The sequence below is a fragment of the Zingiber officinale genome, chromosome 11A (genome assembly GCF_018446385.1).
Source record: "Zingiber officinale cultivar Zhangliang chromosome 11A, Zo_v1.1, whole genome shotgun sequence".
NCBI lineage: Eukaryota > Viridiplantae > Streptophyta > Magnoliopsida > Zingiberales > Zingiberaceae > Zingiber > Zingiber officinale.
In genome coordinates this window covers 11,705,267-11,718,176 of record NC_056006.1, presented here as the reverse complement: position 1 = coordinate 11,718,176, position 12,910 = coordinate 11,705,267, and the positions used below count along the sequence as shown (strand labels likewise).

Genomic DNA, 12,910 nt, shown 5'->3' with positions numbered 1-12,910 from the left:
TGGAGACTGAATTAGGATAAATATCTCTCATTGGTAATAAATCTAACTCAAATTTTAATACCAATGTAACCCGTAGAGATAAATAGTCAAATCATAATAGACGGAAGAATTTTACTAAGTTTCAACAATTATACTGCTGCCCCAACACCGGAACAACCAAAATATAATGGCAAAGATGAAGAAATACTAACAGTTCTGATAGAAACAAAACCTGGAGTCTATGTTTATTATGATGGAGAAGCTGATGATTACTATGAGGAACAAAAATCAAAATATAAGACAGGAAGATAGGATACTCTTGGCCAACCTAGTGGAAAATTTGATTATTATGTCAATTATGATATCCCTATTCTATTTTAAAATATGTGGGATCATTCTAAACAGTCATTAATATTTTTATAATTTAATATAGATTACTCACTTCCTCCTTTATATTTGATTGATGTGAATAAATTTATTTCCAAATCTTGTATTTGATTGATTGAAATGGAATTAAAATTTTGAAATGAAATCTAAAAACTTAGGGGGCATTTGGTTTGTGTTTTCCACGCTATTTTCTGTTTTCATTTTCTGAGAAAATGGAAAACGCGTTTGGTTTGTGTTTTCCACGTTCATTTTTAAGAAAATGAGAAAGTGTTTTCTAAGAAAACGAAAAATACGGAAAAGTCATTTTCTAAAAAACGAAAAACGTGCGTTTTTCAGAAAATGAAAATGAAAATGGACAAACCAAACGCACCCTTAGATTTTGATGAAACTCACCTCCTCCCCTGGGCTTTGATAAGAATAAAAATAAGAATTAAGTTTTGGACGAAAATACATTTAATATATTTGTTCAATTTTTTTCATATTACTTTTTCTCTCCTTGTTGTCTCTCATCATACTTTCTCTTTCCTCATTCTATCATCACATTTTATCTCTTATCATACTTTTTCTCTCCTCAATCTCTTCCATCATACACTCTCGCTCCTTATCCCTAGGGTGTAGCACAATTGGGGGCACAAGGTTTTGTGGTCGAGAGGTCCAGCGTTCGATCCCCGGGGTGTCACGGCTAGGAGTTAACATCTCTACCATGCGCTTTCAACTGTATACCTGCATTTACTTCTCTCCATATCCATGGGACCGGCACTAGAGGGGCCACTGATGTGGCGATTCCACATAGACTCTCACTACTCATTTTCTCTCATCACACTTTCTCTCTTCATTCTCTCTCATCATACTTTCTCTCTCCTCATCCTCTCTAACCATACTTTTTTCTCTCCCATCACACTTTCTTTTATTATTTTTTTTATCATATTTTCTCTCTTATCATATTTTCTCTCTCCCATCACACACTCTCTCCTCATTTTCTCTCATCACATTTTCTCTCTCTTCATCCTCTCATCATTATACTTTCTTTCTCCTCATCCTCTTCAATTACTATTCCAAAGGCTACTAAAGCCCCCACGGGCTGGATCAGCTGGAGAGGTACCTGATTCTTGCAGCTAAGGTTCTGGGGTCAAAGGTCGTCAGTTGCACACGGGGTTAAAATCCTGGTCTGCTGTGCCAAAAATTCCTGCAACCCTCAGTCACCTCTCTTGCCCAGCATTAGCCGTGATTTACTCCCTCTGGAATCCTGGAGGGCCGCTAGGGTGGCGGTTCCACCTTTTTGTAACTATTCCAAAGGCTACTAATCACCCGTGATTTACTTCTTCCATGTTGGTCTTGGGACGAGTTGGCAGGGGTGTTGCGGGTGAGCGTACTCGCCTAGTACCACTATGATTTCTCTCCCATCACACTTTTTTTCATCTTTTTTTCTCATCACACTTTCTCTCTCATCATACTTTCTCTCTCCTTAATTGCTCCCATCACACACACTCTCTCTCTCCTCGTTTTCTCTCATTATACTTTCTATCTCTTCATTCTCTCTTATCATACTTTCTCTCTTATCGTCCCCTCGGCATGGTCTAGTGGCTAGTACATGAGGTGTTGCCACCATATTTTTTCTCTTATCATATTTTCTCTTATCATGCTCTCTCCCATCACATTCTCTTTTCTCACTTTCTCTCATCACACTTTCTCTCTCTTTATTTTTTTCCCATCACATTTTTTCTCTCATCACATTTTCTCTTTCATCATTATCTTTTATCATATTTTTCTCTCACATCTAATTTTTTTCTCTTATTTTTCTATAAAGGTAAAAAAGAAAATTTAGGTTCATTCCGATAAAAAAAATTCAACTAACTAAACATTATTTTTTAAGAGTAAGACTCATTCTCATTCCATAATACTATGATTCTCATTCTCATTCTGATTTCTAGGAAAGAACCAAACACCACTTAAATTTAGATAATTATTTTTCATTACACATTACATCATTTATCCTAAACTTTATATTATATATATTTTTTTATTATTTTCTTCTTTTTTTATTTTTTTTATTTTTTCTCTCTCTTATATGAGGGCATCTCTAATGGTTAAATTTCTCAATGAGCTTTTTTTTACTCCCCAATGTGCTACATCAATGCCACATTACACGTTCTTAGGGCTATGGTGTCATGGTAGGATATTTAGGTTGTCACTCAGTCATTTACGATTTGATCCTCAGCTATAGTATATTTGTAGAAATTTTTTCTCCTAATAAGGCGCACAATCAAAAGATGCTAGGGTCCTAGGCTACCTATCATGCTTCCTGATTTACCCTGATGTTCAATAGAAAAATTTTATCGATCGGATCATCAATGTTACAGTACAAGTATAAAATTATATATTACAAGTAATATATGTGTCCTATATTACAAATCACATATTTTTATTTTTTATTTTTTATTTAATATCTCTATATAATTTTCATTTAATATTTTAATTAATTATAATCTTTAATTTAATTTATTTATAATTAATTAATTAATTAATAACTTTTAATTTAATTTAATTTATAATTTTCATTTAATATTTAATAAACTTATGATTTTTATTTTAATTAGAGACAATTGTATATTTTTAACTTATTTTGAATATATTTATTTCCAAAAGGAAAAATAATTATTAATGAAATAAAATATTAAAATTAAATATTTCATAAAATAATACATTTTAAAATATTTTGGAAGGGGCAAACATATAATATTATCTTATTATTAATTATTGGCTCCACGTTAAAGAGAAAAAAAAATGAATTTAAAAAATTACTCTTGAACTAAAAATTTTAAACCTCACCTACACCATCAATAAAATCTTTTTTTTATTGTGGTCTTTTAATTTTTACAAACCTTTGACAAAAAAAATAATTAATCATATCGGGTAATATCGAACCTAAGACAATCAACCCGGTCCCATGAAAGTTTTCCACATATCGCTAGGGTAAATTAAGAAACACTCACGACAGACAACCCATAAGTCATCGTGGGTGCTTAGGTGACAACTGAACGCCTTTCCACTATACCATAACCCGAGATGCAATAAATGTTTAACAAATCTTACATTGGAGATGCCATAATATCTACTTTTCATTATATAATTTATTTTTATTATTTTTTATCTCTTCTAAATTAAATAATATTTTAATATTTAAAGAATAAGTTTCATTTATTAAATTGAGAAAAGTACTATTAAATCTAAATTTAAAGAATATATAGAATAACTGAACGTAAAGATTTTCTAATATAAAATATAAAATTTAAAATAAATTAAAATATAAAATTTATAAAATATAAATAAAGCAATTTATAATTTCACAAATATTCATATTTGAAATTGTAATATGTTATTTTTGAATTATTAAATTATTTTGACATAATATTATTATAAAAAGGAAATGTCCTACTTTAAAAAATATTAAAATAATACCTCACCTATAGTTTTTTTTTTAACCAAAATATCCTTGTACGCCTCAGTCGGTGGATTCAAAACAGATGAACCAGGTAGTGTTAAACATGGGCGATCGATCCGAATTTGTTCATGGGTCATGTAAATTGAGATGTTTTTACCATAGACATCCTAAAACATCAGCATCTCATGATTATTCTATAAATACATCAGCTAGAGATTAAATACTTATATAATAATTAATCTTTCTGCTGCATCGTAATCCAGGGCTCTTGTGTGTCTTAGAACTCATTGAACTAGTTTGTTTGATCAAAACTTCAACTTATTTAACTAGTTATTTTAACTAAAGATTAAATTGACAATTTATATTTCTATAATTTAACCAAATGTGAATAAAAAATATTTTAGATTGAAAATTATAAATAAAATATTATTTTTTCAATTAAAATACTCTTTTAATAATGACGATAATAAAAAAACATCCTTTTTATTTAGTGTCAATTATTTTAACTCAAAGCATCTTAATAATACTGATTTCTATGACAAATGAATATATTTTAAGTCTAATGTCACTTATTTTGTATTATGGTGTTCTCATAAAATATATTAATGCTTTTACTCAACAATAAAATAAAATAATTTATTTTTTTAAAACACCTCTTAATTTATTATCATTCAATATTATAAAGGTGTCTCGTTTTTTTTTTTCATTCTCAAAATATTATTATTCTAATAATATTATAGCATTTTGATATACCAAGTTCAATATAATAATTTTAATATTTTTCATTAAAAATATTATAATATAATATAAAATTTAAGACTATAAATCAATTCATGTGAAAATTTTATAGTATATTTATTTATATTTTATTTGATAAAAATTTATTTATATTCGTTGAATATATATATAGTTAATTAAATAAATACATTTAAATAAAAAATAATCAATTTTAATATATGCATATTCAATTTATTAATGTTCATATTCATAAATTCCAATTCTCAATATTCACAAATAAAATTTATAAATTCTATTCATAAATAAAATTTTAATCAATATACTAAATAAACGAGATTTTCAAAAAGAATAAACGAGTTAATATTATCTAATTTAAAATTATAATTTTTTTAAAATAATCTAATAAATTTAAATTTAGAATTCGATAATATCTAAATGTATCAAACTTAAATCAAACTGAAACTCATAAAAAAATAATAATAAAATCAACTTTAAACAATCATTTCAATAGTTTGATTTTGATCCTGTCTAAAATTAATGAAGATGACGTGCTAAACAGATGACTCTGTTGTTGACTAGGAGTAGGGATGACAATGGGGCGGGGCGGGGGCGGGTTTGCCATTCCCATCCCCGCCCCGTTCTTATTTTTTCGGGTTCGGGGATTCCCCGAACCCAAACCCACTCGGATCAAATCCCCATCCCCGTCTCATTCCCAAATTTAATTTATATTATTATTATTATTTAATAATTATTATTAATGATAATTTTAATATTAATATCAATAATAATAATATAATTATTAATAATATTTTCAAAAATTTTAATATTAATATTAACACTATTATTAATATTTTTTAAAAAAATCATATTATTATTTATTAATAATAATAATAATATTTGGGGCGGGTTCGGGGATGAGGATAGTATTCCCATACCCGCCCTGAACCCACCCCATCCCAGAAAAATTGGTAATCCCCATCCCCATTTCGGGTTTTCCTTGCGGGGCCCTAAACCCGTGGGGAAAATTGTCATCCCTAACTAGGAGAAGACTCTCAGATGGAGGAAAAAATGACACATGACACTCCTTCCTACGCACACTGCAAAGAGAACAAAGAAAAACGTTAGGGCGAGAACTAGGGAGGGGGCCCCTAGCACAAGCACTCTGACGCTCAAGTCAATACAATAGCCGAGCAAAAAACGAAGAAGAAGATGAATAGTGGCGTAGATGCGTATTCCCTAAAAAACGTGCATGGCCAACGAAGAGGACTCCTTTTTGTACTGACACTCATAACTTATGTAATAATGAGACATAAAAGAATGTATGGTATCAAAATATGTCAAGTAACAGAAGATATTCGACCATCCTTCGAGGAAGGTTTTGTTACATGCATATGGATTTTCATAACCTTCGTATTAATGAGACGATAATTGAGAATGTCTGATGTCAGAATGTGTCAAGTAACATCAACTAATGGAAGTTGTACGACCATCCCAGAGGAAGGTTCCATTGCATATGCCCCGGTAACGAAATATTCTCTGACAGATTGTTATAATTTTCTGACAATGTTGTCTCCTGGAGGCAGTTCGACATGCCTTGTAGTGGACCGACTATATGTTGTGAGACTTGCATATGAGAAGTGGAGAACTAAGCCCCGTAAATTTGATCGGCGCTGGGGTCGACCGACTATGTATTGAGAAACTTATATTGGAGAGCTGAGAAGCTAGTCCCTTACGCTCGACCAACTCTGAGCCCGATCATATGTATACTAAGAAACTTGTATTGGAGAGTTGAGGAGCTAAGTTCCTTAAACCCGACTAGTTCTGTGTCTGACTGATTGTGTACTGAGACTTGCATTGGAGAGCTGAGGAGCTAAGTCTTATAAGCCCGACTGGCTCTAAGTCTGATCGAGTGTATACTGAGACTTGCATTAGAGAGCTGAGGAGCTAAATCCCTTAAACTTGACCGACTCTGAGTCCAACCGGGTGTATACTGAGAAACTTGTAATAAAGAGCCAGAAACTAAGTCTCTTAAGTCTGACCGACTCTGTATCCGACCGACTGTATACTAAGACTTGCATTAGCTAAGTGAGGAGTTGAGTCTTGATGAGAATGATTCGCCTATCCACATACACCCTAACTTTGACCCCTTCTTGATTTTAGCTATCATATCAACTGATTTCCTAGACTTTAACCCGACTAAAGGATCCACTTTATTTACAATATCAGATTCATTTTAGGTTCAACTTTAAAATAGGTTCAACTTAACTTGACATGATCAGATCTATCTTATCAAATAAGAACAACCCCTAATAAGATTAACCAACGCTGCTCCAACTTATTCATCATCCTTCAATATTAAAAAAAACCAAAAAGATTTTTTACCTAAATACATTGGACTCGCAATGCAAGCTACCAAGTGTTTGTCGTTTGTGTCGACCTGTTTTGTCCTCAGCAAGCACTACAACCCAACCACGCAATGCCACTGCAAACCCCCCTGTCCGGACCACCACTCTGCAACACTGCAACTGCAACGAATAAAGAAAGAAGGAAAAAAAACCTTTTTTTTTCTTCTCACGTTTCCTTCCTCTTCGCACATCCACTGACCTTTATCTTCTCTCAACGATTCCTCGAGTTCCAGGAATTCTCATCAACAATTTGCAACCAGTTTTTGGGCGATGATATTTGAACAGTGAGACAAAAACAACGGCGAGATGAGTAGGAACGATTAAACGCAACAATTAGAAGAACTTGATAAATTAAAGATCCAGTCGTAACATTAAAAAGCCATAAAAAACAGATTTTTAGAAGGGGATTGGAGCGAATTCAGCTACCTCGGCCGCCGCCGCCGCCTCGGTTGCCTTTAGAATTTAGCTTTCCGAAGAAGTTGAGGGAGAGGAGAGCCAGCGAGAGCTGGACCTCATCCTTGCCCGTTCGCGAATTAGGCCGGCGGGATATGGGCGACGCAGAAGGTGGGGCGAGAGAAGGGGAAGCGGCCGCTGGGCGATGCCCTAGGAGAGGAAGGATGAAGAGAGAGTGGAGGCGGCGGAAGCCGCCGAGGCCGAGCACTACGGAGCGGAGCTGCATCTCGCTGTAGGGGAGACTGACCCAGTCGCGGGTGCACACCGCCTCCCAGAGCCGATCGTCCTCCGCGAGACGCCTCCAGATCCGGCACACGCACGCCGCCCTCCCCACCGTATGCGCGTCCGCCCGCTTGAGCACCTCGAGCACCAGGTCCTCGCCAAGCTCCGGCACCGGAACGGCCCTATCCCGATCCCGATCCCGATCCGCCTCTCCTCCGGCTGATCTGAGCCGCTTTTGCTTCCCGTCGTCCGCTGATCCGTCGGTCGCGGATCTCTTCATCGTCCTTCCCTCGGTCGATTCCTCTGCCTTCTTCTCTCCTCCGATCGTACTATTCTTTTGATAAGGATACGATATTATTGGCTCTGTTCGGCCCTTTTACATTTCGATACCAAATATATGTTAAATTACTTATACACTGACAAATTGAATTTACCTTGTCAATAGTTGTCAGAATACATTTTGCAATTTTAAAATAAAATTATACATTATTCAGATTACTCCTTAAATTTATAATCATATTTTTTTATATTAGTTCAAATTGCACTATTGTATTTAGAATAAGAGAGTTATTAGAATTAATTTTTATTTGATAAAAAACAAAAATGTATTATTTTGATAAGGAAGGAATAAAAAATAACTCGAAACACAAAACTCCCATAGATACGAGATTTGAAATAAGAGTCCGATCAGATTTAAATCTATTATACGTAATTTTATCTTCCATGGTAAGAGATTGTTTTCATCACAAAATCATCCGGTAACAAAAAATAAATTAATTATTTATAAATTAAGAGTCATTTCACACATGGATTGGCTCCTCTTAGAACTACATACACTATGGGTCGGATGAGCACTAAGGAAATCTTCAGCCTTGCAAGAGCCTAAGTGGACTCCATGCTAGCTGCGAACCTGGCAGGCTGAAGGACTTAGTGTGGAGTCTCCGCGGCGATGCACCAGAAGGCTGATCGCTGGAGCAATCTTTGTAGGCCCAGACGAGATGGAATATAAATCAAAAGAAAAACTTCGCACCATTAAGTACAAGATTGATGCTAAGATCCAAGAAGTTCTGAAGAACCATGTGAAAATACACAGTGCTTGCGGACAACTAAGGAAAGATAGATAGATGACCCAACCATAGCCTTCAAAGCCACAACAACAAGCATCAAGTTTGCATAACTAGAGTTGTATTGACATTCCAAGCTGCTTTCTCTGGCATACCTCATTTGGATGGATTAGTGAAGAAACTGTTAAGTTTGGGCATGATCTCAGGGGCCCTTTTGCGCACAAGTTTACGAAGACCATGCTCTGCGTATCTTTCTCCTTCGGCATAGTTCTCCAGAACTCCAGCTGTTCTTCCTTCCTTGTTAACCCTGCAGGTCAACAATAGCACATTCATTAGTACATGTGAAATAAAAACTGAAGCTGAAGATGAATCTACTGTTCTCATCAGCTACCAACAGATCAAGAAAGAGAAACTATTCACATCTAGAAGCAGGACTATCAAATCAGTGTTGGATTTTGTTTCTCCATTCCGTAGGGTTACATGTTATTTTGTAACATATGAACTCATCATTACAGATAGACCTAACAAATGATCGAATGGATGTATTCATTATGGGTTTGGTTTATTGGATGTGGATATTATGGGTAGAAATCCGTTAACTCACTTTTCTATTATTGTTGTTGGGCTAATAACAGATTCAAGGTCTAAAATTATATACAGGGTTATGAGAATCTTGACTCTCCTTTTCATTCCATCCGGAAAAGAGATACGCTCACCTTAACCCCTACGGAAGATCAAGCTCGCTTTTGGTTTGCTTATTGATCATTGGGTTGATTCGGCAACTTCAAGATCATGGCTTAGAACCTCGATTCAGGTTCGGATTTACAGTTTATTTTGCTTCCGCATTTATCTGTTTTCACGATTTTGCTACATATCGATGAAAAGATCCTGTGTAGAATTATATGAGTTATTTAGATTCATGTACAGAGAACAATTCATGCTTTAGAGATTTCTAACAGTCAGATGTCGTAGAAACTAAGGTGCAAGTTAAATCCTACACTTCGGTGTATCATGATGTTACTACAAGCAAGTCCCATTTCTTCCAAAATCCCCAAAGTACCATAGTTTCAGGACCATCATACTGCGTTAATGATCTGTGGAAGGAAAACAACTGCCTTCATCGGAAAGATAATCCTCAAAAGAACATAACTGACCAATAAAAGCATTTAGTTTGAACTAACATTACATTTGCAATCTTTTAGCACATGAGATTTAGCAACTTGTTGTAAGGAGTGAAATATACATAAAGTCAGATGTGAGTTCTATTAATATAAATGATATTCATGAGACGTCTTGAACTCTCTATACAAAAACATCTATACAAGGAAACATTGTAAAAAAAACTAAAAACAGCCTTTCCTTTCTACAGAAAACAAGCAACAAATTCTAGTCAGGGAGAAACTAGTGTGAAACAGCTACTAGAGTCATACGTATTAACGAATGCAAGTTTTTCAAAATTATGGGAAGAAGAAACATGCAATGATACATTTCAAAAATTCAAGAAAAATAAATAGGAAATACAAGAATTAACAGTATTGTGCACTATTCATCTTTTGAGCTCCTAAAATGGATTAGTTTTAGTTCGTAATTTATATTAAAATCAACCTTCCATGCAAGGATTTGCATAAATCGCAACTATTTACCAGTGGAGAATCTTGAGATTACTCATTTATGTTCCTGCATGAAATCAATGACGACCAAGTTTCATCTACAAGCAATAAATGCCACAGAAGTTCAACCCAAAATTTATCTGAAATTTCACACAAGTATTTATGAAAACGCTGATTATTCTCAATCTATTTCTTCTTAATTTCTAATACTTTTCTTAAATTATGTTGGGTTCATATATTCCTCTTTTGGGACAAAGATTCTTCTGTTTGTGATCATCAACCTTCGGCAAGCATTAATTCCTTTTCCCTTTCGCCTAAAGAATTTTTATATGCCGTTTTTTCCTCAAATTTCTTTGCTCGTATAGGCTACAATTGATTCATGAGTATTAACCCTATGTCGATCCAGAGGTTGGAAAATTCAATTCCATCAAGATAAACTGGACTAGAAGTTCAGATCTACAAAGTACCTCACTTCCGGGTTGATGCATATGTTGCGAACAAGCTGGAATCCGCAGATCCCCACCGCTACACCGACCGCAGCAAAGAGAGGGAGCACCTGATCACAACGAAAAGATCGACAGCACCGATACAAAAATTTAAAAAAAAACGCACAAAAACATCTGCAAGCGACGCGATGAGAAGAAGCCACAAGGGAGAGAGACCTGCAAAGATCTGTGAAAGGAAAGATCACATACCTCGGGCCTCACCCAGCGATTCAAGGTGGAGGAAGCCATGGAAGCGGGCGAGGCGAGAGCGCACTGAAAGGGAAAGCTGGTGAACTAGAGAGGGACGGAGAGACTGGAGAGCCGTGGAGAAAAAAATATGACCCAGGAGTTCACTGATGCCGTTGGATGGTAAACCAACGGTGGATAATTCGTCGAATCACAAAGGAATATGACGCGGGCGTATTGGATAAGCCGTTTCTTTCTAGTCAGCAAGTAATTATTAGAATTGTAATAAAAAAAAGACAATTCATATTTTATTCAGCTTTTACTGAAACCTAATAGATAACTTTCCAAAAAATCTAAATCACAACGTAATTTTAAAATTACCAAACAATATACCTATTTTCTATTTTACCTTCATCCTCAAATAAATTCGACTAAAAAAATAAATCAGTCGATTAATTTATTTTCCTATCGAATTAATTTTATTCTATTTAAAAAAAAATCTATCAATCAGTTTCGACCAACCTAAAGACCTCGGGATGACATGAATCAATTCTTATGTATTCGTCTATTTCTCTTGATTATAAAAGTACTATCAAATATCAATTTGACGCAATATATTAAGAGCAGTGATTTTTTTGAAACTATAGCCGAATGAACCTAAATAAAATCAATATAGGTTCATTCGATCAAAATCAGTTGATAGACTTAGAGAGTTCCGAATGAAGTGAAACCAAATCTTATGGGTTCTTCTAGTTTTTATGATTATAGGTGAAGCGGAGGCTGGCAAGAGGGGGGGTGAATTGCTTAAAACAAAAATAAACTATACCCTCCTCGTTCTTTCAACTCAATTAGTGCAATAGTAAATAAAACAGTAAAGTAATTAAAGCAGTAAACGGAAAAGAAACAGAAATTATCACGCCCCCAAAGGAGTTCCTACCGAAAAATTTCGACAGCATCTCCCCTGTATCGGTGACAATCTGAGACATACATACATACAAAATACATCAGCCACATACGGTTGGAATATATTTACACAACCACACAGTTATATAATCAGGCCACTTGGCTGAAACAGAAATAAACACAACCACACAGTTATATAAATATATTAATCAACTCACACGGCTGTACTAGAAACCAACACAGCAGAAATCACAAACAACGATCACAAAATACAAATCAACTAACTGCGAGCCGGCTCGGCTTGACACAATAATATCAAACCCAATACAAGATACACAAATACAAGAACAAGAAACAAAACCAAAACACAACGTACGGTATACAAAAAAAACATAATATCATCCTCGAGTGTGATGTGGGACTGGCGGACAGGGTCTCCAGGCGACTCCATAATCATTTACCTGCTACCTAGTGAAATTACCAATATACGGGGTGGTGAGTATAAAGACTCAGCAGGTAATAGACTGATAGTACATGAGTATAGTAAAGAACTAGAGATACAAAGGTATACAGTCTCATATGGAAATAGCAGATACTACAGTGATATCATAATAAGTGTCCAATCTGAAACCATATCCTAGGCTAGTAACAGGTCACAAGTAGCAAAGATCTGCTACCATACTGCTCATACTACAAGGATAACATGTGAGGTATATACATAATACCAATAAGTGAGTCAGTGTCTAAACACACATACAACTGATGTATATCTCAACATATGTAAGCATAACAACATAAACAACAGCACCATAAACTAGCAATAATAGCATAAATAACAGCAGCATAAACAAGCAACCAACGAATATAATAATAACATCGTATGCACGAATGGTCACCCCGCCCACCTCTCTGCACCATGACCCTTGTATGGTCGAGAGGCCGGATCGATGACAACTGTACCACCCAAAGGCCGCCACTACTCTCGAGTGACCGGATGGACAGGTGCATAGTAGCTGAATAGCTACGTCTGCGACGA

At 34.9% G+C, this 12,910-nt stretch overlaps 2 protein-coding genes across 2 annotated transcripts; both read right to left on the bottom strand.

Annotated features, from left to right (window-relative positions):
• Window positions 1-7,271: 7,271 nt before the first annotated feature.
• Window positions 7,272-7,973, bottom strand: LOC122032935 (F-box protein GID2-like). Its single transcript, XM_042592249.1, has one exon. It carries the CDS (start codon window positions 7,904-7,906, stop codon window positions 7,370-7,372), a length of 537 nt encoding a protein of 178 aa, XP_042448183.1. The 5' UTR covers window positions 7,907-7,973; the 3' UTR covers window positions 7,272-7,369.
• A 659-nt stretch (window positions 7,974-8,632) lies between these two features.
• On the bottom strand, window positions 8,633-11,152 carry LOC122032357. Its single transcript, XM_042591640.1, has 4 exons — window positions 10,996-11,152; window positions 10,768-10,856; window positions 8,846-8,997; window positions 8,633-8,766 (listed from the first exon to the last, which is right to left on the bottom strand). The coding sequence occupies exons 1-3, from the start codon at window positions 11,032-11,034 to the stop codon at window positions 8,847-8,849; spliced, it is 279 nt and encodes a 92-aa protein (XP_042447574.1). The 5' UTR covers window positions 11,035-11,152; the 3' UTR covers window positions 8,633-8,766; window position 8,846.
• Between the last annotated feature and the right edge of the window lie 1,758 nt (window positions 11,153-12,910).

What these genes read in the sequence shown, in the direction of transcription:
- LOC122032357 (XM_042591640.1), bottom strand. Translation starts at nt 11,034, where the DNA reads ATGGCTTCCTCCACCTTGAATCGCTGGGTGAGGCCCGAG. An exon ending in ATCGCTGGGTGAGGCCCGAG is followed by an intron (nt 10,857 to 10,995) that starts GTATGTGATCTT and finishes CGTTGTGATCAG; the next exon opens with GTGCTCCCTCTCTTTGCTGC. An exon ending in TGCATCAACCCGGAAGTGAG is followed by an intron (nt 8,998 to 10,767) that starts GTACTTTGTAGA and finishes GTTGACCTGCAG; the next exon opens with GGTTAACAAGGAAGGAAGAA.
- LOC122032935 (XM_042592249.1), bottom strand. Translation starts at nt 7,906, where the DNA reads ATGAAGAGATCCGCGACCGACGGATCAGCGGACGACGGGAAGCAAAAG.